This window comes from Mauremys reevesii, linkage group 11 (genome assembly GCF_016161935.1).
Source record: "Mauremys reevesii isolate NIE-2019 linkage group 11, ASM1616193v1, whole genome shotgun sequence".
Classification (NCBI taxonomy): Eukaryota; Metazoa; Chordata; order Testudines; family Geoemydidae; genus Mauremys; species Mauremys reevesii.
The window spans coordinates 59568091-59593491 of record NC_052633.1 but is presented as its reverse complement, the minus strand read 5'-3'; the positions used below and the strand labels follow the sequence as shown (position 1 = coordinate 59593491).

Sequence of the window (25401 nt, the reverse complement as noted above, 5' to 3'; positions counted from 1 at the left end):
GTGGCAGTACCTCAGACAATACATGTTCTAGGGATTAATGTACAGATTGACTCAGGAACAAAATCACTTGCGGTACAGCTTAAAATGTCGACAAATGGGGAGGATGTCCATCTCTTACCTTCGTGACAATGTGTGAACATCCAGAGGTTTGGGATCTTGACTGCTTTTGCAACTTGTGGTGCAATGTTCAAAAGTGCCTAAGGCCCAGATCCTCAAAGGTATTTAGGTGCCTAACTCCCATTCATTTTGTTGTGAATAAATACCATTTGAGCATCTGTACCTAAGTGACTTAGACTCGTGTGTCACCTAAGCACACTTCAACATTTTACTCTATGCCTATTAGTACATTTTATGGCATGGAAAATTAGATCATGACATTCCTTTTTTCTGAGTATTATTGTAAAACTTAGTGTGTTGTATTAGGAACAGGTGTCCCACTGGGCTTAGACTTATCACAGTAGAAGTGGTGTCTAATAGACCATACTCTCAAGTAGACCAAATAAGCAACACGTTCCAAGGAATGATGGTCAGAAGCCCTTATGGATTATTCCAGAGCTCGCAGGGGGCCAGATTCATATTTGAGAGGATAACTACCTAAACTCCATGTTTAGAGGTGAGGAAAGTCTTTCAGATGCCAATTTTGTGATAGAACTTTAACTGATTTTTCCCTTCCCCTCCCATTTTCCAGGCGCAAGGACCTACTGCGTTAAGAAATCTTAGTGTGAACTTTTGTACTATGCCTTTCCCATATTTTTAAACCAATTCATATTGTCATGGTACCTGCAAAGTGTAGCTAACTTTCTTTTAGGGGAAAAAAAGGCATAACCCCTCCAGGTGTAGTAGTCTCTAGTATCATGTCCTTTTTAAACTTTATTCCTAGCATAGAAATCACTGCATTTTGTTCTCCTGAAGGATTTTGTATAATGTTAGTGTTGAGCAATTAACTGTTTTTGGTTTTTTTGGGTCCATTTGCAATTCAGAAAAATAAAGGGTGCGGGAGGAATTTCTCTTTGACCCAAAATGAATTAAAAAAAAAATTGGAAAATTTTTTGATGAATTTCAGGTCGACCAGATCGATCCAGAATGGAGGAGTGGTGATGTCCTTTAACTTTTAGCCTAGTGGTTACAGCACTTACGTGGGGTACATTTTCCCCTCTACCTGCTATTTTTCAGTAATAGCACACTATTACTGAAAAATGGCTTACTTTCTCATTTTTACCATAGAATTATAAAATAAATTGGAATATAACTACTGTACTTATATTTTAGTGTATAGTATATAGAGGAGTATAAACAAGTCATTGTCTACATGATATTTTAGTTCATACTGAATTTGTTAGTGCTTTTATGTAGCCTGTTATAAAACTAGGCAAATATCTAAATGAGTTGATGTATCCCCTGGCAGACCTCCGCATACCCCTGCCTTAATCAACAGACTAGAGTCATTCTCACGCTTTCCCTGGTCCAGGGACTATTCACTGTGATGTATAGCGTGGCAATTCATAGTCATTCATAACTTATACATGATGGAACAGCTTCAAAAGAAGAACTTAAGAGAGATCCACACCAGAATTTCCCCAGAGGCCTGCAGTGAAGGCACTATTTTGGGGGAAGAGGAGAGACCCAAGTGTGACAGGTTCCCCCCAGGGTGCCACCTGGAACTGGGGTACCACTGAGCCCCCCTGACCCACCAGCCTGGGATCCCTCTCACACTGCACCGCTGTGACAAGCTGCAAAGCCCTCCACCCTGCACTTTCACTAGGATTCATACAGGTAGGGACACACCCAGCTGCAGTCACACGCAGGCTCTCTAACCACTAGCTTCCCAGCCTGGGACCCAAGTACCGTCCTGCCTTGGTCAAGTCTGGCCATTATACGGGTTAATACCTGGTCTGCCTCTCTGTCAATGGGAAGAGAACAATGCACACTCTGGTCAAAGCTCACTGGTTTAGATTAAAACATAAAATAAGTTTAACTACAGCAGGATGGATTTTAAGTGATGTTATAAGTGATAGCAAATGGATCAAAGCAGATTACCTAGTAAATAAACAAAACCGCAAACTGAGTTTAACAGACTTCTCGCCCTGAGTGATAAACAGGCTGGCAGTTTCTTAAGGCACAAGCTGACTTGGCTCTGCAGGTTGGGTTTTCTAGGTTTTTATATACAGGTTAGAAATCCCTCTACCCTGGGACCCTCACTTTCCACCCTAAGTTCAACTTCCTTCTCCACAGCAAGCAGAGGGGTGAAAATCTGGCTCTTTGCTTTAGAACACCTCACTTCCTGTCCCCAGTAGGCTGATTTAATTTTAGTAGCTTTTTGGTGCACATTTCCACCTGCAGGAGCATCTGCACTCCTGATAAGCTCTTTGAAATAGTCCAATACCAGCTATTAAGCCTAAACCTGTAGGAGGACCTATTCCCTCTCTGACACATCCCCTCTTTCATCCTCCATATTCACCCTCCTTCCCTGAAATTGCAGGGAATATAATTGAGTATATTGCAGGGAATTCTCATTCGGTATGTCTACACAGCAAAGAAAAACCCATGGCTGGCCCATGCTGTTTCGTTGCTGGGTTCTGGGCTCAGGCTGGAACCAAAGATTGTACTGAAGTAAATCTATAATATAGGCTAGTTTGGCATCCTTACCTGGCATAGCCTCTTCTGCATTAATGTTCTGTTCATCTTTTTACAGGCACCTTCTGCATATCATGTTTTAATCTACTCTAGCAGCTCCTACCACTACCATGCTTTCTGAATTAGCTCAATCTTCTTACGGCATAGAAGCAAAAGCTTTCTGTAAAAAATCGCATTGCAATATACAGTATGTGCATTACTTTTCTTGTGCTAATTTGCCAAGTCCATGTAATTTTTGTAAGCTGTATAAATGAGTGCTCCGTGATTGTTTTGAAATGCTCCTTGCACAGTCACGCATGATTATCCTACCTTAAACTAGTTTATAGCCAAAGATGATCTCTGAATTGGTCAGTTTTATTAAATAAAAATCTTACAGTATCCACAGAAGTTTTCTTTCAGTTGTTGAGGCATCAGGCAAAACAAACGGAAACATTAGCTTCTGTGATGGAAGGGGACAGAGTTCACCTTTTGTAGAGTGATTCTGGAGAATATAAAATGGTTTTGTCTTCAGGGAAGATGCAGAAAGGTTCATGCTTTCTGAGAAAAGATATTTCAGAGCTTTCTAGCCAGAGTAATTGTGACCAGGAACATCTTTCATGGAAAGAAAACAGTTAGAAACTAAGGAAACTTAGTACCACTGAGTGAGCCACTAGAGAAATAGTTCTCAACCTTTCCAGAATACTCTGTCCCTTTCAGGAGTCTGACTTGCCTTGCATGGCCCAATTTTCACCTCACTTAAAAACGTGGACTTTGGCTTCAGCCCTGTGCAGTGAGGCTCGGGCTTTGGCTTTCTACCCTGGGCTCCAGTGAGTCTAAAGCTGGCCCTGGCAACCCCATTAAAATGAAATCATGGTTTGAGAACTGCTGATCTAGTATATAGAAGAGTATAAACAAGTCATTGTCTTTATGAAATTTAAGGCTATGTCTACACTAGCACTTATGTTGGCAAAACTTTTGTCTCTCAGGGGTGTGAAAAATAATCATCCTGAGCAACATAAATTTTGCTGGCATAAGCATTCATGTGCACAGCGCTATGTCGGGGGGAGATGCGCTACTGCCACTTGTTGAGCTGGTTTTATTACGTTGATGGGAGGGCTCTCTCCCATCGGCATAATGTGACTAGACGAGCACTGTTACAGCTCGTAGTGTAGTGCAAGTGTAGACATTAGCCTTAGTTTGTAATGACTTCTCTAGTGCTTTTTAGGTAGCCTGTTGCAAAACTAGGCAATTATCTGGATGAGCTGATGTGCCCCCAGCGGTACAGGTACCCCTGGTTGAGAACCGCTGCACCAGAGGTATGGATGAGCCTGCATGTGTGATATTGTTTAATGCTGCAACATGAGAGGCAAGCAATATGAAAGAAATGCTAATAAGCTGGGAAAGCACTTAGCCGGGATATATTTTTCTCTCTTGACATCAGCAGTAGATCTCTGTCCATTCTGTAGTGTAGGCTGAAAGGTCGATGTGGAGAGAGTTTTAGACTATAGAGGAGTATTCCATCTTATCAAGGACCTGCCACTAAGAGCAGAGATCTCTGCGTCAGCTTCACTCAGTCACAGCTCCATGGCTGCTTTCCTTTTTATCATCTGAATCACTCTTCCTATTAGAGGACTGGCAAAAGCACAGAGAAGGCAATTTGGTCAGGCAAAGCATGTGTTTCCAGTGATATGAGGTCCAAGTCTGTGAAGAATCCCATCTTTGTTTTGACAGCATAAGAAGCGGTCCAGCTGGGGTGACTTAGTTCTATGGTTATCACATGAGATATGTCTTGGTTCAAGGGGTGTTCTGAATTGCCACTATGCTGCTTTTGTGTTCACTCTCTCCTTTATGCAGATCAGCATGCTTCAGCTTAGGTAAGCTTCTGCCCAGGAGAGCATCTATACCACTTCAGTGTTTAAACCTGAGCTTCTTGTGCTCCTTTGATTTGTGTATGCCAAAGTCATTGTGCTGATTGGACTAGAATGTGGTCTTTTCTCAAGTCATCCTGGTAGCATAGGACAGCCAACCCAATTGCTCATTTCAAGGAGGCTGATACATAGGACTCTCTTTCATTCCACTTGACCACATACCCTTTGCATTATGGTGTTTCTCCTTCCTGACAGGCTGGCATCTATGGTTAGGATTTTGCAGTCCAGACTGTAAATGGAGAATTCTACCATTATGGGTTTCCACCAGCAGATCACTGTTGATGGTATCCTCACTTATGTCTGCAAAAGAATTTCTTGCTGCAAAAGGATGCCAAAGCTTTCAGAATCCCTGAAGCTCATTTATGTACAGTCGTGCCAGTGGGGTAATCTTTCTGCATGAGGACCAAAAAAACCTACCAGCCATAAGTAAAAATGGATTGGTGACTCTTGGCTTTGTAGCGTTTTAGAGGGGCAGGGATTTTTGTCAAACCTTTCCTGCTATGGTCCTTCCTATGTGTCTACTCCTATGTGGAGGAGCCTCAGAAAGGGGATCAGGGAGCACTTCTTTATTAACTCATCTGAAATATAGAGTGTCCCCTTATATTGCTGCTTCCTGAAGTTCCTGAGTATGATGCTCTGATAAGTGTCATCTAAGGGCAGGTCTACACTAAGGGCGGGGGTCGAACTAGGGTACGCAATTTCAGCTACGTGAATAGTGTAGCTGAACTCGACGTACCCTAGTTCGAACTACTTACCCGTCCAGACGCCGCGGGATCGAAGTCTGGGGCTCCAAGGTCGACTCCGCCACCGCCATTTGCAGTGGTGGAGTACCGGAGTCGACCGGAGCGCGCGGGGAGTTCGAACTATCGCGTCTAGATTAGACGCGATAGTTCGACCGAGAAGTCGAACTCACCGCGTTGACCCGGCAGGTAAGTGTAGACTAGCCCTAAGAAAGGGTTTGAGTTACTGGGCTCCTCACCTTGGCTATTGTCATTACCAGTACCTTGGGGGCAGACCAAAAGATAATGTTTCATAATGGTAGCATCAAGGTGAACAAGGGAAGTTGCTAAAGACCGGGCCTGATGGGTATATGCAGATAAGTTTTGATCAGATCCACTGGCATAGAAGGGTACCTTGGGTCGACTGCAGAGTTTCCATCCTGAATTTCATTATCTTGGTCATTCTGTTTTTTTATCTTATGGATGAAGATGATGGGGTTAGAACCCCAAGCACCATTTTTTCTTGGGGGACAGATAGATGTGAGATCTGTTTCAGAATGGTTTGATTCAAGGTTGGAGAGGGAATGAAAAAGGGATGTGCAGGAACCTGTTGCAACACTCCTGAGATCCTGAGAACCAGGGGTCCAAGAATGGGATATCCTATCCCTATTTCTGGACTGAGGCAGGTCTGCTTGGACTAGAATGAAGGATTGGGCCCATTCATTGATCTGGACTTACCTCTGGTGTATCGCGGTCCTAGCTCCTGGAATAAGGGGAGTCCTTCTCTGGTACTTTTTTGTTTGAAGTGGAAATGAAAGAAGTTCCTGCCCTTATCTAAAGGCTTTTTGAAGTTTGCTGGATCAAATGCTTCAGTTTAACCACCTTATTTGGGTACAACCTTATGAACCCTTTGCTCAAACAGGATTCCATCCTAGGATTTTGAGGCACAGAGAATTTACTATGCATAATAAAGCACCTGTTGGCATTCTGCCTGCTCTGTTTGGTTGCCTCCACCATGCTTGCAGAGGGAAGTACACGTGTAAAGGAAGGAGCTTGGCAGGTGATCCTGTTCGGTGAATGATCCCCCAAAAGTCATCTCCTAGGTTGGGGGAGGGGGTTAAAGAATATTACTCACTGCTGTTGCCCCCATATTTGGCTTTAAAAAGCTACAGAGATCGCAAACACAGCTGCGGTGCTGAACTGATGTGCTAGTAGTTGAATGCTTAGAACTAAGTTGGAGTGAAGACAAAATCCCCAAATTTGATACACAAGGCAGTTTCTACACCAGCCAAATGTTTGTCTTCTGTACCACGCTTTCTGAATTAGATTAATCTTATTACACAGAAGCCACAGCTTTTGTAAGACTCCAATTTCAATAGTGTATTAACCAATTCTTTTTCTCTACTGGTAATTTACAGAGGCCATGTCGTTCTTGGCTGTGCTGTGTAAAATGACAGCAAGTTAGCAGCCTACTATCACCAAACTTGCATGTGAACAATAAAAGAAAACATTTCAGTTTTCAAGAGACTTATTTTTATTGTATTTTAACAAGGAATATCCCTGTGTCCCTTTTAAGCATTTCTGGCTGTAATTCCAGACCCTAATTTTCAGTCGGGTACTTGATGTTACTCATGGTCTCTCCCTCTCTCTGATGGCAGGATCTACCTTTGGCATTTTAAACTTCACTTGGGTCTGGGCTGGGAGTTTGATTTTTGCTATAACTAGTTCTGTTTGACATAGAGTAATCATTTCCCCTTGATCAGAGTGCTGTTTTTCTCCCCATATATCAGTCTTCTATTACTTTATTGCTTCAGATTTTTCCCACTGTATTGTTTATTGGCTGTGCTAAGCAGTTTTTGTTATACTCTCAGGTACTTGCAGAAAGAGAGGTGCAGCCCCAATGTCTCACACAGGGACAGAAGTCATGATCCAGATGTGTTTTTCTCAATTGGAAACTGAGACTGGTTTTATGGCAAAGTAGAAGTTTTACCTGTGCACAAATAAACTTATTGTGGCAAACCAATCTTAAAAAGAAAGGCCACAGTATTCTATTCTCTGCTGACTGACTACCGTTTCTAAGATGGATGGCTCAGTGCTGGGACTTGTCCCTGCTTTATCCTCTTCTCTCATTCCACAGTATGTGCCCTGCTGTTACTGAGAAAAGGACAAAATATAGCATTTCATAAGGCTCATGAATAGCTTCCACGGTGGCTATTTACTCAGCTTCTGCTTCTTGTGCTACACCATCAGATCCATCGCTTCTCCCTCTCATCTTCCTCCTGACCATGGAAGCTGTACATGTGCAGGAATTTTCCACCGATGTGAGAGAACCTTAGACAGCAGCCAACCTGAAACAGGAACCACTTGTGCCTGTGGTCACGCTGCCATAATACAAGTCTCTGAGGAGACTGCATGCCTTTCTGAGGGCTTCAAGTGCGGTGAGGACATTTATAAAACCATCTGGAACATGTTGCAATGATGCACTGTGACTATGACACCAGGTGCTTCTAGCAGGGGCGGTGTGGGCATGGTGATTTCCAAAAGGCTGAATGAAGAGAGGTTTTTAACCCTTACCACAGACTATATGAGTACATATAGATGGGGACCGGCAGCCCCATCTCCCTCAAATAAAATGGAACTCTTCACAGTTGGTCCTGCAGACTGACAACCTTACTCTCCCCTTCCCCACCTCCTCTACTAGGTTCCTGCACAGGGAAAGGAAGGAGTACTGTTGTTTCAGTAACACACACCGAAGCAGCAGAGGTAAGAAAGGCAGCAGACTGGCTTTCTCAGAGTACAATTTGAAACACTTTGTTATTCCAAAACTCAATAAAACGTCAAGTGAGACTGAACTGGGGAGGTGTTTTATGGCTTCCGTATCCATTATGTATTAGAACTACGCTTTAAATTATTCAGAATTCTCAGATACTGTGGCCAGCTTCACTTTAATAGGAGAAACTGGTGGCCTTGTTTTCCTATGACTCTGTGCCCTCTTGTTGGACTATACTAGGCAGAGAGGCTGATTTTCTATTCTAATATCAGAATTACTACACTGAAACCAGTTTTCCCTACCTTTATTTAATTAAAAAAAAATCCTGTAACATACTAGTGTACACCCTCCCAAAGACTGATTGCTACCTATAAATCTGACAAGCTAAACCTTTACAGATTAGAGAACATTAATACTAATCAAAAATTGAATGAAAGTTAATAGAAGTGTAAGCAGCTGAACAGCAAGTAGGATTTAATTCTATAGCTTTGTCTCACAGTATTGCCTGTGGTTCACAGACTGGATATTAAATAACTGAATTCTGTGACAGGGAACAAACCCCCTGCTTTTGTGTCTACTTCAGTTATTTATCCCCTCTTCTGAGCAGTTTCTGGTGGTCTAAAATTTAATCTGTTACAGCTTGTGCTATGGATCTGAAAGGAGACTAAGAATTTTAGCTTTCAATAAGTCCCCTTCTCATAGATAAAATAAAGGTCGAGCCAGGAGCTGTTCACTTTTTCACTGGTTTTGTTTTCCAGGAACAAATGAGATTATCACAACAACACAACTCCTAAGCGGTTTCTAGATGATAAACGAGCGGTTACATTTGTAATAGATTCAAGCTTCCCTAGAGCTAGTTTTACCAAGTGTTGGTAAAACTAGTCTCCTCCTGGTTTTACACTTCAGTGCGCACACAGGGAAGTCTTTCTACTCCCTCACCATTCATGAACTTCACTCTATATCCAACCAACAATGGTGAGATATTAGACAGAGGTACTACATGACTGTCTCTTAGCAAGGGCACATAAAACCACCTTCATAATGCTCCCAGCAGTTCATAGTGGGCCAGAGTTCAGCTGCATGTGTGTGACACTCCCCAGGGTACAGACTGAACTGCTGTATTTCCTCAGCTCAGTAGCCTGTGGTGCCTTTTACACTGCTTTACTGTGAACAGCCACTACTCCTGGTCCTACTCATACACAGCCACTAGCATGTAAAATACATGAAAGCTCTTCCAACCACTCATGAATTACATCTAGAGTGGCACCTACAACTCCTTAGTCCCAGTCTTGTTCCCCAAAAATGTGCATCTTGCACTGCTCCATGTTCTGGCCAGTGCAAGTTCATTGATAGTCCAACATTCCAACACTGGGAAATGATTAGGAATAAGCCCTACTAAACTCACGATACTGTGGAAATTGCAGAGCCTGCAATATTATGCTTCCACTGCAGTTTTGACAAGGGCAGCCCCACTGTGCATAGGGTTGACAATGGGAGCCCCGGCCACCCCTGAGCTGAGAACAGGAACCCCTGCTCTCAGCCCCAGGCAGGCAACAGTAGAAAATTGCAGAAAAGTAATAATGGACTTTATTAACACAAATAATAAGGTCCATTGTTACTTTTTCACTATTTTCCATGGCTTCTCTGCAACTCAGCTGCAATTTTTGAACACTCATCCTGTGATTCAAGTAGGACCTTAATTATGCATCAGGCTTGTATTCTCAGGTAGAGGTTTTCCAACACTTCAATCCAAACACACTGGATTGGATAAAACAATTCTCCCCCCTTAAGCTGCAACAAGTCACAGGTTAGTTTTCTTTTTCAGCCAGACACCTCTCTCCCAATTCAATGTTCTTCAGGTATTCATTGGTGCCCTGAGCAAAGAGATTGGAGGAGGAGCGAGAGGGGTGATTTGAAGGTCATGGTCTCTCATTTTTGTACCTTCCTCTCTTTGAGAATTACACCCCGCCTGGGTGTGGATGAACAGGCCCTGGTGTAATGAGATTTGAATGGTCGCTGGGATGAAATGTAAATTTCTTGTTTACACCCCCACCCCCGCTGGTGAATGGACAGTTAAGCAGGTAACAGCCCCGTAGCACCTTGCTGGCATGCTAGTGTGTCTCTCTCTGAGAAATTGGTTTGTGGGCATTACCAAGAACTAGAACATATGTCAGTATCAATTATATAAAAAAAATCATAATTTTACAAGGCAGTGTTGTTACACATATTTCAACAGGAAATTATTCAGCAGATTATGAGTTTTCAAATGATACCGCACAAGACATACTTAGTACAAAATGCATCATGAACATATAAAAGTGGTGTCACATGTCACTGCTCTACTCCAGCACCAGACTGGCCCAGCCCCATGGCTCATTTTAAACAGTAGATTTTCTAACTCACATTACATTTAGCACACACCCTCTCCTTCCCCACCTCATCCCTTATTTAAAATAGTTCAGCCGCCTCAGAAAATTGTTCCTATAACTAAGATGCTTAGTTATCTGTTATTCACAATTCAATGTATTTTTTCCAAAATTAGTACAGGGAACAAAAAATGCATCAGCATGAATTTGCTGGCAGAGTCATCAATTATAATTATTTGCTAAGTACCACCAATGTTGATTTCACAGGAAAAAATTGCCAGAGATATTAACTATAAAATGACTTATGTCTTCAGCAACTTCAACCTGCCACTAGGAAAAAGGATGTGTTTCCCCTTGAATTGCTGACAGTAGCACTAAATCTTCACAAGAAGATTTTCTTTTATCACTTGCTGCCTCCCCAGCAGTTAAAACAAACAAGACCTTTCATTTCTTGTTATAGAACTGGCTAAGCCGCACATGGGAGATTCAAAATAGCTTCCACTAATTGTCTTATGCTTTGGCTTGTTTAGGAAAAGTAGTTGAATTTAGGTCTGGTTTAGCTAGTAACCAACCTAAATGCAACCACTTTTCCTAGTCCAGACAAAGTTTGGCAATCATTTTAATGTCTGCACCGGATTATTGAATGCAGCTGTATTTAATGAGCTGGCACCCAAGTAGGCCACAAACACACACACAACTTCTAGACACTTGCCAGGGATATGAAAATGATATCCAAGGTCTCTGTGATGCACCAAATGAAGTCACTCACTCAGACAGATATAGAAGGGTTCACTGCTTCATCAGGGGAGGATTAAGATATTGCATTAGAGACTCATATTTTTCCCCCTTTGCATGTGATCCCTGCCTCAGTTTTCTCTTCTTGCTTCTACAGTATCTGAGTCTACACTACTTGGCCTAGCTGGTATGGCCTAAACTACAGCTCTTGGGGGAAATCCAACTCTGGAGACAGTAGATGATGCAGACTTCTAGAGTGTGACTGCACACCCCAGAGCCTCCAGTAGGGTCAAGGCTGGTATGGATATCAATACTGAGGTGGTGGATCCATGGGGGGTATAAAGCAGATGTTCCCAATGAGTCAGAGGTCCCTTCCTGTGACCTTCCACGCTGGGCAGCTGGGAACCCGGAGGACAGCCTTTAGCATACAGCTGAGCTGGCCCGCAGCTGTGCGCTCACTGGGCCACATGCAGCCTGTGGGTTGAGAACTGCTCGTTTAGAGAAAGATCTACATATAGAGCATTGCTCTGAAGTATGTCCCTCTCCTAGACAGAGTAGGCGCTGGAAGTGCCCGTCATTAACAGATGGACAGCGCTTGAATTCTGGAGATTTAGCTTCTGCCATGGTGCTAGTGCCCCTGTACACAGAGGAAGGGGATTGGGTCTAGCCTAAATGAAACATATCTAAGCAAAACCTTTTTTCAGGTTTTTATTAGCCAATGGGCAATAACTAAGGCTAAGATTTAGTCATGGGTATTTTCAGTAAGTCACGGACAGGTCACAGGGCAATAAACAAAAATTCACAGCCCGGGACCTGTCCATGCGACTTGTATTATAAAGCCCTGACTAAATCTAGGGTGTTCTGGGGGCGCCACTGGTGCTGGCGGGGGAGGGCCTCCTGGGTACCTGTTGGTGCTCGTGGGGGGAGCTCTGGGGAACCTGCTGGTGCATGGCTGGTGGCTCCAGGGAGCCTGTTGATGCTGAGGGGGGCAGCCCGGGATTGTCACTGCTGGCAGAGGGTGGCCTGGAATTGCTGCCACCACTGCTGGGGGTGGGGGGTCAGGGAGGGCAGCCTGGGACCACCACTGTTGCTGGGGGGGGGCAGTGGGGCTGGCCTGGGGCCACCTGACCTGCTCCAGCAGCCCTGAGGTCAGGTGCACCCGCAGGCTGCATAAGTCTCGGAGGTCCTGGAATCTGTGACTTCTGTGACAGACTTGCAGCCTAAGCAATAACTACTTAACTATAACAACTAATTAGCCAGTCAGCAACAGGGAACTCATGAAGAAAATTGTTCTGGCCATCCAACTGGAAAATACGCTTGTCAGAGATATACCACTGAGCAACGACATGTGACAGAGGAGCACAAGCAATATGGTGAATTTTCTACTAAATGAAATAGCTAAAAAAGTCACAGTGAGCCCTTTCTACAACCTTTGCTCGTGTGAGAGCTTTGATGTCACAAGAAATCCCAAGGTAAATGTATGCGTTCGCGTTTTTGACTGTGATTGCCATTGTCTGTCTGAAGGTGTTTTATGTCAGGTGAGCCTCAGTGATTGGCCAACTGGCAAACCTATTTTTGAATGTGTTCAGGTGAGAATGGAATAGTGCCATGTTAGCTTTAACAGTCTGTGTGGTTTGACAGCTGATGGGGCAGTGGCTCTGCAGGGTGCACAAATAGGGGTGCTGAACTCAGAAACTTTTTTTGTTTCACGATTTTGCCCACCAAGAAGTACCTGCCAGCAAGGCTTCAATGAAAAGTATGGATGAGATTGAATCTCTAGTGAAAAAGTGCATCAATGCTGTCAATGCCAGTGGTGTCAATAAGGGGAGATTTGCAATGCTGTGCAAAATGGGCTGACACACACATAAGGTGCTTCTGAATTACAACCTGGTCTGCTGACTTAGTTTTAATGACAGTGTGCAGAGGCTGTTTGAGCTGCGGGAGCAGCTCGTTGAGGTTTTGAAAACAGTTTCGCCAGAACTATCCCCAAAGCTACAAGATCCAGAAGTACATGATTGTTTGCTATTTTTGAAAGTTTTTACCAAGGTGTGCTTCCTTGAACTGGAGCGTCAGAAACCTCACCTAATGATATTTGACAGAACTGAAGTAATTAATACATTCAAAATGACAATCACTGACATCCAGCAACTACAGGAGGAACAGGATTCTACAGTTTTTTTTATCAGCTTAGTCAGTTTCTCAGCTGTCAGGATGAGAATGTTCAGCAAAAGGTCAGTTTAGCTGTACCTGAATACCTGAGTATCCTCTGGGAGGATCTTGGAAATTATTTCAGGAAAACTTTTTCCATCAGTACCTTCGTGACCGACCCATTCAGTAATTCTAGTTCATGATCTACGGCTGCAAACAAACAAGCTGCCTCGCAAGACAGATCAACTTCCTTCAACACTCTCAAGTACCTCATGCTGCAAATGTGCAATGATGCAAGAATGGAAACATATTTCTGTCAGCCCAGTGTTACAGTACTGGAGGTCTGGAGTAATGTATACCTGTTTGAGGACACCTACAAGCAGAGTTGCTTTGCTTTTCTTGTCCCTGTTTTCTACTACTGTGCTGTGTGAGAGGGCATTTGGTGAACTGCATTTTCTGAAGAACACGTACTGAAACTGCTCACGGATGCTAATTTAGTTTCACAGGAGACCTGGGATCCTTCAGACTTTCCATTCAAAGAGTTCCTGAACTTCTGCACATAGTCTGATCCAATCCAGAACTTTAGTAAAGTACAATGTAACAGGATTCTGTTTGTTGTCACTATTATCATTATTATTACTGAATTGGATTGATTTTTTTTGTCTACATTTATGTAAGAGAAATTTTGGACATATTTGCAGATATGTTTTTTATTATTATTTGGACTTATTATGAAAAAGGATTTCTAAATTTAGTTCAGAATTGTACAGACATTGTTTCTCTTGTGTTTAGGTTCAATAAAGAATATAGACAACTGTACGTTATTTTTATTAATGAGTCTTCAAAAAATCCTACATTAATAAATTAGAATGATTTGGACATGTGTATGTGCATATTTATTTGTTTTTCCTACATTTAATTAAGTATTTTAGGAAAAATTGTCAGAGTGGCCACCAGCAAGAATTGGTGGCCACCAAATTTTTTTTGTGAGAATCCCTGAAGTTAATAGAAAACCAATAGAATTTTTTTTTCATATATTCTAAAAGTAATTTTTGAAAAGTTTTCCGAGAGGCATCAAGGATACTTTACCAGCTAATTTTACCTGCTTAACGAGAAAACTAGTAAGAGGTGATTGACCAGTATGTGAAATACCCCACTGCCATAGTGAGCTAACTTTGGATGTTACCCTTCCAAATTCAAGTAACAAGACTGTGATCGCAGCGAGAGAAAGAGCTACATGTCTGTCAGAATGAGCTGTGCAAATGAAAATATGTTCTGGAGGTACTGAGAACGCAAATTTTATTTTATCTAATAAAAAACAAGCTCCTATAGGAAATACAGTGTTCTCTGTCACATGTGTATTCAATTCAGTTTCAGGTTCAATTGGACTCAGTCACATTTTGAAACATTAACCATCTAATGTACTATACCACCCATGAAAACAGCAGTCAGTACATTTGTTTTGAAAAATGAAGTAGAAAAATGCAGTTAGTATAGACAATAACCTTCAAGTAATTCTGACAATTAAACTGTTGCCACTTCCCTTTTATTCTGTAGCCAAAATAATTGCTGAAAATAAACTCAATCCAAACTCAATTCCCCAACAATGACACTCACAGTTATCGATCTAGGTATTCATATGTCCACTATCACTTTAGTATCAAAACATCTCCCAAGTATTGAAAAATAGAAATAGAAAAATAGAAAAGTAAAAAACCTTCCTCCCTTACTTCATTTAGGGAACATTTGTCTATTTCTATATGTTAAAAATAATTTTAATGTTGGAATCAAAGACACCAAATAATGATTTAAGCAAAGCCATCTTTACTGTAAGATGTTTGCCCCTAGTATGCCAGAACAATGCAAAGTCAATAAACATTCCAGTAGAGCCTCACCAGTTTCTGAAAGGTGTAGTTACACATAATCTAATTTGGAAACAGTAATACAGTAGAAAAAAATAGGTCAAATAATATATACTGAAACAACATTAAGTTTCTGACTTATGACAACAAAACCCAGGATATTTAGTTTTAAAGCTATTGATCCATCTAGTGAAGAAACTGTCATGGTATATGATGATGTATTTTGCTGACACCCCAGAAATACTGAAGCAATTATGAAATAGAATAATTTCTTTCCCTAGTCTTGGTTTTGACTGAGTAAGATTTATCAGAAGTTACTCTTTTAAAAGAATTAGACTGTAAAGATTCAGAATTCTGCATCAGTGCCAAACCAAACCTGTGCACATACATGATAGTTCTGAAATATTACAACTAAACACATTTGCATTTCACATCAGTAGTATATGATGCTATATCCTACTCACATCTTTATAAAAAATTTTGTGATATCAGATCCATATTTTGAAGCTAAAGAATGTCGTTTCATCTGGCTTCTTTCCTTGGCTTGTTTAGCAGTTCTCTGAAAAGAAAGACCGAAGTTTCTGAATATATTAAAAATTACTTAGGAACAGTATTCAACATTTGAGTTTATCTTGATTGTTAAAGAATTGGGGTCTCATGTTAGATCAAACATGTTGTAACACTTATCACATTATCTTAAAGCTAGATGCTTGTAACAGGGTGACTACTTTCAAGTTCTTGTTGAACCAAAGTCTTCCAATTTGGCACACTCATTTTTTTATGAAGTACTGAGTATAGAAGAAAGATCAAATTTGAACACTGATTTTTCTATTAGAGATCACAAGAAAGACATCAGTCTTACTTACTGGAGTAAAACTCTTCATGTGCTTTTTTAAAACTAGAATCTTGAAGTCTGATATACTTGTTAATTGTCGGATTAAAGAAAAAAACATATTTGGAATTTGCTATTTCTACTATAAGTCACCAAAATGTCAGTCTATTTATAAAAGAGTTGCATTAATTTCTTCTGCAAGGCACTCATGTGGTAGAATTTAGAGACCAATTTGGAGAAATTATGATAATCTAAATTCACAGGTTCTATTTAAGAGATTTTAGCCAGCTAACTGTTGAAGATGACTATTGAAGTATGTTGCAGGCCCTGATGCTTGTAACCCTGTCCACCAAAAGAGTGCATTGCCGTCAACTAGTACTTAATATTTAGCAGTCAGGTAGCACTGTACATCAGTGCTGTGAAAATAAATGTTCTTATAGGGAGTTTGGTGAGGACTGATACATGTATTATTTCTTTCCCGACATGGATAAACAAATGCAAGACAAATGGCTAGCACCAAGTCACACAGCAAGTCAGTGGGAGAGCCAGGATTAGAACACCGTAATATATGGTTCCAAGGTGGATTAGAGAATCACTTTAAATACATCTTATATTTGTAAAGATGATCTGTGCCTGTATCTTACTTTTTACTCATAGTACACCTGCATTAGTGAAAGAGACTCATTTACCTTAAAAGGCAGCATCTTTTAAAGCTTTTTTCTAAAATTACTACCATTTGATGGTTATTTACTTACCTGTGCAAAATAAGTTTGGTAGTCCTAGTCCAATTCTTAGTAGATAAGTGTCTACATTAAAAACATCACTGCAACTGACAGTAACAAACATCCTTGCTGTCTTTCTCAGCAGTGGTGCCAAAAATCAAACAGGTTGCTTTGAAGTTTACTAACATCACATTATTACATGATCCTTTCATCCCCACTGATACTGTCCTCCCTCCAGGTTTGGTAGAACAGAGACATGTTAACAACACAGCATGCAGAAGCTTCCAATGATGCTATTCATTCTCTACAAAAACAATGAGAAATATCCTATCTGGTAATTTTCTGCTAGCAGCTTCTCGTCTCGTTCATAACAAATGGATAATGCCTTCCATCGCTGGACTTTGCAGGTAGTCCAGTGTTGTTGCTGGAGGCTTGAGGACTAAGTGCAACTCTTCAGTTCAAGCCACCAATGGAGTTCTTCCAAAATTGTAGCAACACTTCAGCAACCGATTATTAGCACTAGGGCAACAACTTGCAGTGATATCAACTAACTTTAAGGCAATTATATGCTTGTCTCTTTTTAGAGAAAATTTTCAATTTGTTACAAATTGTATTGCAGTAATTTACCAATCAGGGTGGGCTGAATGAGGAGAGAAGCTTGTATCAGAAAGAAAATGATCAGGTAAGAAATTTCTCATTCTGTTGCAGAGCTTCTCTCCTCGTTCAGAATAACTGGGAATTAGTGAGCAGTGAATCACAGACTTACAGAGAGGAAGGATAAGCAGAATTATTACTACTACTACTACTATCGGAGAACAACAGGCAGAAATAGACATACCCCCCATTACAAAAGCTTTGTAATTTAAGGAATTATTTGGGGACCAACCTAGTAGCATGTCTCTGTAGAGGACTGGAAATTCCTTTGCAATCTTCCTAGGATGAGGTTCACACACTTTCTTCCTATGATACCACAAAGGACCTTCCTTATAGAGGAAGCCTTGATTCCCTCAGTCCGTGGTTTCTCAGATGCCTAGCATGCTAATTGGTGCAGGATTTTAACATCTTGCTTGCAGCATCTTTGAGGTTCTAAGGCCTGGGCATTTTGAATAGGATGAGATCAACAGGGAACAAATGGTGTATGGACTTCATATGTTGGAGATTTTGAAATCTGTATGGTATCCCTCACTCTTATGGCCTAATGGATCTTTTGGAAGGAAGTCCCCTTCTGAAAAGGTGACTGTTTTTTTCACTGGGGGCTAAGTTAAGGGGGAAGTTAAGTTTTAGGAACTTAAGGTAGAAAGCTGTTGATGTAGTTGTGTGGAGCTCCGAGACTTTCTGTGCCTCTGTTGTGGACACAGACTGCCTAAAGTGCTCTTCTTACGCTTTAATGTGGAGCCAGCTCATGGAGAGGAAGAGGGACAGAAAGAAACCACTTCTCGCCTTTCAGATTCTTGGAAGACAGAGTCTATGACTGAAAGCCAGGCAGGCACAATTCCCATTACACCGCTGCCCGAGAAAGGGCTTCACAGAAATCACAGGCATCTCATCCCAGACATGCTGAACACATGTGCCTCATACAGTAATCATGATACAGAGCACTGTTAGAGCCCCTGTACAAGTGGAGAGCCCCACTCATTGGTGGGAAGGCAAAGGAGAAATAATTTAAAACTGTATTTTTACATCACTTGCTCACTAATACTACAGATTAATTCCTCGTGAATGAATACTTGCTTTTGTCCTTTTGGAACCTGGAGCCTCTGGAGTTTCCAAGCCTCGGCCCTGAGCAGGCTGTTAGGGGTCCTGGTCTCCTTGGAAATCTTCATGTTCCTGGTCACGCCTTCCATGGTGGAGTTACAGCTTTGGGTAGGGAGTGTGGCCCTTGCATGCCAGTCTGACTCAAGGCCCCTTGTCCTGCCAGAGCAAGGGCGAATGGCTTATGGCAGCAGAGCAGAGCTTGCTTTCTCAAACATGTAACCCTGGCAAAGCAAGGGTCAGTGGCTTGCAGCAGCAGGGCACAACTCACCCTATGAAGCTCCTGAAAAACTGCCTGTAAACTCCTCAGACTTGGCTTGATGTTTGTGGGGCTTCTTTGCTGTCATGGTGGTGGTTAGGAGGGCAAAGGGAGCTCCCTAGAGGTACTGTACCGGTGAAACCTGACGGTTAGAGCCTCAACACTCAATTGATTCCACAAGCTCAGGAGAATGAGCTGAAATGAAGTTGCTGTTCCATGCAAATGAATAAAAATTCAAGTTATAAAACAAAATGGTCAGGAGAAACTGAACTACCAGCTTGTTCCGCTGCTGGAGGAAGACATTTTGGTGACCTGAGCTGAAGGGCAGGGCTTAATCTTGGAGCTTCCAGCAACAACAACATTGGACCACCTCTGAATTCAATAGATGTGAGGCACTGCTCATTAGTGATAAATGAAGAGAGAAGCAGTGCAGCAGAAAGGACTTCAGCTTCAGTCTCCACTGGTAAAAACCTAAGAACAACTTTCACATGCACTGAATGTACCATGCTACCACGTATGTGCTGCTGATGTACAACCCAGTGTTGCACAACTTGGAGCATGTATGCTGCCTATAGTGGCACCGTAAATCTGTTCGCAAACCCACACCGGGAATTTTTAGAATGCCTTCTTTTTACTATTTATCTTATACTTAATACTAGGGAAAGACTGTTACCCATAAGGAAGTCTGCATACTCTAACACCTGTTCAAATGTGGTTGCAAGATCACTTGCAGAGTACCTGCTGGTGTGACACCTTGAGTATACACCAGCAACCTCTAGGAAACTGCACTTCAAGAACCTACTAAAGGAGTGAAAAAGACAACTTAAATTAACATAATAACTACACTGAAATGCACCCAACCTCTTTATTTGGGGAAATCAGTATCTAGGACTGAGGATATAGTATTTCTGGTGTAATATTTTTATTTTTGCAGATTATTGTTTGTAGTACCAGGAACTCTACTGATAGACCACGACCCTACTGTGCTAGTCACTGTACGCACATATTTTACTTTCTAAAAATCAGGATAATCAAATTACTTATTATTTTGACTATTCACAGCACATAGGTCTTAAGCACATCGTATTTTTGTTCAACTTTTACAATCTTAATACTATTATTTGCAAAGAAAGCAAAAAAGAAAACTCCTAATCTTTGGATAAAAACCAGGGGTTTTACTGAGTTCCTGAAAACTTAATTTACTACTCCCAACAGAGTGTGTGTCTAAGGCTACCACTGTAAATCAAACTAAGTAAGGGTTACTAATTGTGATTATTTCTGTTGATTATTTTTGCCTTTGACAGTTTATTTTACTTATATTTCTAAAGAACAATGAAACTCACTTCATTCAGTCTATTTAGGGACCTGATCCTGTCACATTTTCCAATGTACTATGTTCACTGGTTGCAAGGTCATGTGAGTTACAGTTACACAGAAACAGGAAATGTGGGTTGATGCTATAGGGCAGTGGTTCTCAAACTTTTGTACTGGTGACCTCTTTCACACAGCAAGCCTCTGAGTGAGACCCCCCCTTATACATTAAAAACACTTTTTAATATATTTAACACCATTATAAATGCTGGAGGAAAATCGGGGTTGGGGTGGAGGCTGACAGCTTGCGACCCCCCATGTAATAACCTGGCGACCCCCTGAGGGGTCCTGACCCCCAGTTTGAGAACCCCTGCTTTAGGGGGAGGTGATGAGAGGGCCAGGAACATCTCTGTCCATCTTACATGACATGATCTGACTTCAGTGGGGCTCTACACAGGCACAAGGATGCACCCACCCAGTTACAACTGTAGGATTATGGCCTTAGATGGAAGGCCCACTGATAGCTTTTTAGTTTAAATTAGTCAGAAAAAATAAACTATACGTGTACACCACTGAAATTAACTGCATTACCTGACACTTAAATCAGCTCTGCCCTGTATACTTCCCATGTTTAAACTCTGCATGACTGCAGAAAGTATGACTGTAACTAGCTGCACTATAGAGATCAAAAATAGTTTATTTTAATGTTCATAAGTGTAAAGTGATCAAGGTGCTGTAAAATCCTAGTGCCTAAAATTACAAATATTACTTTCTAACCTATTTGTGCTGTTTGGCCCTGAACTCCTTCTCTGTTGAGAGCTAGCATGAATATAAACAGTAGCATAGCCATGGTAGCATGGACAGTGGCAGTGGAGGCATGGCTTTGCCATGCCAAGTACAAGCTCACTTGAAACTGGTATGTCTGTACTTGGCATGGCTAAGCCATGCTTCCATTGTCACTGCCTGTGCTACTGTGGTTACACTACTATTTATACTTGCACTAGCTTGATGGGAGCTAGCACATATATGAGAGCAGGGGAATTACACTCCTTGTTTAAAGTGTAGACATAGCCTAAATTATCACTTATGCAAAAAGTATCCTATTAAGTCCTCCTCAAGAGGTGAAGAAAGAAGCAGCTTCTACTGTACCCATTATGGAGAACTGATATAAAGTAATGCTTTTGACAGTTTTATAGCAAGAACTTTCAACAAACAGGATTTGAAGCCATTGCAGGTCATATCAGGGGATCTGGTGGGAATATATTACATAAGAACGGCTGTACCGGGTCAGACCAAAGGTCCATCTAGCCCAGTCTGTCTACTACACAGGCCCAATGCCAGGCCCCTGAGGAGAGAACCTAACAGGCAATGATCAAGGATCTCTCTCTCCATCCATCTCTCCATCCTCTCACTAACAGAGGCTAGGGGACACCATTCTATTCTCCCTGGCTAATAGCCATTTGGGACTAGCCCACCATGAATTTGAATTTATCCAGTCCCTTTTAACATTGTTTATAGTCCTAGCCTTCTCTCCTTCCTAAAGAAGGAGTTCAGTTAGTTGACAGCTGAAGCGAGAAGAAAAACTTTTTTTTATTTTGTTTTTTAAAACTGCTGCCTATTTTCTAGTTCTTTTGACCCTTGAATTTGTATATGGAATATAAGTAAATAACTTTTCCTTCATCACTTTTCTCAACATCACATATATTATATATAATTATCTTCCCTTTCCTTTCTCTTCTTCTTTTCCAAACTGATCTTTCCTCATATTTAATCTTTCCTCCCCTCTAATCATCTTCTAACCCTTCTCATGCTTTTTTAGCTGCTTTTTCCTTTTTTCTTCTAGTGCTAGAATATCTTTTTTGAGGTGAGAGACCACATCCACATACATGGGCGTATTTCATGGATTGATTTAATTATATTATTATAGCATATGTGTAGTGCTTATACACTTGAGCCGATATTTTGAAAAGCAATTAGCAATTTTGGGAGCATAACTGAGACATTTATAAAAAAGGACTGGTTTTCAGAAAGTGCTGAGCACCCAATCCTCAGAAAATCTGGCTCCTTTCAAGTGTATCAAGTTTGGTGACCAAGAAGTCATCTAGTTATTTTTGAAAATTATGGCTGTAGAATTTTTCATTGACACTTCCATAAATTATCTATTTACTTACACATTCAGGGGATTATGAGTTGATTTATACTGACCTCCTTATGACAAACTGTACATAGAGTTTGAAGATTTTCCAGAGAGCACTGTCCTCCTCCATTATAAACTGGTTTGATATGATCCACCTGCCAGAACTGGCCTTCTGTTGGGTTTGTTATAATTTCATTTAACTGCAGTAAAGAAAGGACATAGGATCAGAAGTTTTAAACAGTCAACCCTGAACTGGGGAAATTGTGTCATACATTCCTTAATCATGTTTATACAGTAAGAACAACAGAGAAAACAATATGTGAAGATAGCTTTTTATAGCTTTTATTGAGAGAAGGAAAAAATTCAGTCTTAGCAATTTTTTTTTTTTTTTTACTTCTAACAGGCAACTAGGAGTTATATTTTGAGAAAGCTTATTTTCACCACGTGCACAGCAGTTTGATACATTAGAACAAGTGCTAAAATACAGGACCCAATAGGAATATCCAAATGCATCGTGTTCATTTACAGAATTATAAAAAAGAAAACTGAGAAAAGATGTAGAACAGAAATTAAGGATTTTTGTTTCTGACTGACACAAGCAATATGTCCTTAATGTCTGTTATTTTATTAATGGCAGGTGTCAGTACTAAAAACAAATGTTAGAGTAAGAAAAAACGATACACTTTCAATCTTGTCACTTACAAAATAAAAAAGTCAAAATACCATCATTGCCTTGGCAATTCACAAATAAGCAGATATTGACGGTGACTGTTTAATGTTTCTACTATATTTAGAAGTAATGTTTCAGTTTTGTTGATGGGTCTTCTAATGAAGAGCACAGTGAAACATTACAACCCTAATAAAGCTTTCAAAAAAGGCTAAGGACTATTGTAATTTAAACATAACATGGAGGTGAACGGTAAACAACATAGTACTGTTTGTATAAAGGACGTAAAGAAAAAAGACTACTTGGTCTTTGTGGTTTGAACTCACTTATTTTACTCTTTATATCTTCAAATGTTTTATGTCACACAGTGCAGTCATGTAAGACCAGGAATGTGTTGTAAACGCTGATGGCTAATGCCAAATGTTACTATTCCTTTCTGATTTTTCATAAGTCTGAATGGACACTGGTAAAGTTCACCACATTTAAACTTTGATCTCTGACGTGGTGTTTATTCAGTAGGTGCCAAATGGCACTATTCCCTCTCAATCAATGCTGAAGCAATGACCCATCATGAACATGGAGGAAGGATGTTACTATAACTGTATTTTGAGGAGATGCAGAAATGACATCCTATTGTTGTTAAGACTTTAATTAATATTTTGAAATAATAGTAGGCATCTGAACTAGTGTCCTGGCCAACTTCCAGCAGGGTTCAACAATACCTAATCTCTTGTTGCTTTATTTGGATGTGCTGTTCGCGCGGGAAGCCTGGGAGGGCTGAGCAGCAAGCAGGCTTCCCCGGCCCAGGAAGACGACGCTGAGGTAGGAAACTGGGGGCGGGGGGGCCTGTGCCCCGGCCAGTCCCTGGCCTTGGCCCGTCCCCGCCTCCCCGGCCGTGACCCTGCCCAGCCACCTGGCCCCCCCCCCGACCCTCCCTGGCCGCGTGCCCCCCCCAGGTCCCCGCCCGACCCTCCCTGGCTGCGCCCCCCCTCCCCTGCGTTCCCGGCCGCGACCCTGCCCGCCCCGTCCCGCCCGACCCTCACCAGCTGCGCGCGGCACAGCCCCGCGTCCCGACCCCGAACCCCTCCCGGCCGCCCGGCTCCGGCCGCACCCTCCCGGGACCCCGCCCGACCCTCCTGGCCGCTCCCCGTGTCCCCGCCCGACCCTCACCGGCTGCGGCACGGCGCGTCCCGGCCGCGACCCTCCTCAGCCCCGTCCCGACTCCCGAACCCCTCCCGGCCGTCCGGCTCGGCTGCACCCTCCCGGGTCCCGCCCGACCCTCCTGGCTGCGCCCCAGCGTTCCCGGCCCCGCGTTCCCGGCCCCGCGTTCCCGGCCGCGACCCTGCCCGTCCCCGCCCGACCCTCACCAGCTGCGGCGCGGCACAGCCCCTGGCCCCTGAACCCCTCCCGGCCGCCTGGCTCCGGCCGCACCCTCCCAGGTCCCCGCCCGACCCTCCTGGCCCCGCTCCCCGTGTTCCCGGCCCCCACCCGGGTCCCCGCCCGACCCTCACCGGCTGCGGCACAGCCCGCGTCCCGAACCCCCGAACCCCTCCCGGCCACCCGGCTCGGCGCAACCCCGGCCCTGCCGTGCTCCCACCTACCGGGATGCTCCGCTCTGGCGCGGCCCCACCTCCGGCCTGGCCCCGTGGCTCCAGCTGCCGTTTGCCAGGGGCCGGGCCCCGGCGGCCCGGCTCCAGCTCTGGCCGCAGCCCTCCCTGGCTCCACCCGGCCAGCCACCTGGCTCCCGCCGCATCCTCCGGCTCCGGCCGCGCGACTCCTGTCCCGGCCCAGCCACGTCCAGGCCGCGCGGTAAGGGGGCAGGAGGGGTGTTGAGAGAGGGTAGGGAGTTTGGGGGTGGGGTCAGAGGGCAGGGAACAGGGGATTGAATGGGGCAAGGGTCCCGGGGAGCAGTCAGGAAAGAGCAGGGTTGGATGAGGTGGTGGGGGCACTCAGGGACAGAGAGAAGGGGTAGTTGTATGGGGTAAGGGTTCTGGGGGGCCATTGAGAATGAGAGGAGGGGTTGGGTGGGGCGGCAAGGGCAGTCAGGGGACAGGGAAGGGGATGGGTCAGGGTCTCGGAGTGTGTGTGTCAAGGAACATGAGGGGTTGGATGGGGCACAACCCCCCCCCCCGGAGGGGGGGAAGGAGGGAACCCGTTGTTAAAATTTTGGAGGGAGGAGGGAACCCGTTGTTAAAAATTTGGCTGCTCATCACTGAGCGTGACTGCAGCTGTCAGCCCCAGCGTGACAGCAGAACAGAAGTAAGGGTGGCAATGGGGTGCTAAGTCTGCTGTGAAAAGTGATATTGACAAATATCTATTTTCACATTACCTCCCTTACTTCTGTGCTGGTGCTGCGCTGCCTTCAGAGCTGGGCACTTGGCCGCTGCTCTCCACTCTGCCTTTAGAGCTGGGTGGTGGTACATATACTTGTGTGTGTTTGTGGGGGGGCCACAAATGACTACAGACACAAAGAAAGGTCCAATCAAATAAGTTTGAGAACCACTGCTTTACACCAACACACTCCATCTTCAATTCAACAATGCCATGCCTCTTAATACATGTATGGTAGAACCTGAGAGT

At 43.0% G+C, this 25401-nt stretch overlaps 1 protein-coding gene and 1 pseudogene across 1 annotated transcript in view; one reads left to right on the top strand and one right to left on the bottom strand.

Moving 5' to 3' along the window:
- Positions 1 to 128: 128 nt before the first annotated feature.
- On the top strand, positions 129 to 13851 carry LOC120374536 (annotated as a pseudogene).
- Positions 13852 to 14561: 710 nt separating this feature from the next.
- Positions 14562 to 25401, bottom strand: part of ZRANB3 (zinc finger RANBP2-type containing 3) — a 108351-nt gene continuing 97511 nt past the window's right edge. Inside the window, exons 20-21 of the mRNA XM_039493783.1 lie at positions 22223 to 22354; positions 14562 to 15700 (exon numbers count right to left, since the gene is read on the bottom strand). Coding sequence (XP_039349717.1) covers positions 15602 to 15700; positions 22223 to 22354 — 231 coding nt within the window. The 3' untranslated portion in view covers positions 14562 to 15601. The remainder of the gene's footprint in view (positions 15701 to 22222; positions 22355 to 25401) is intronic.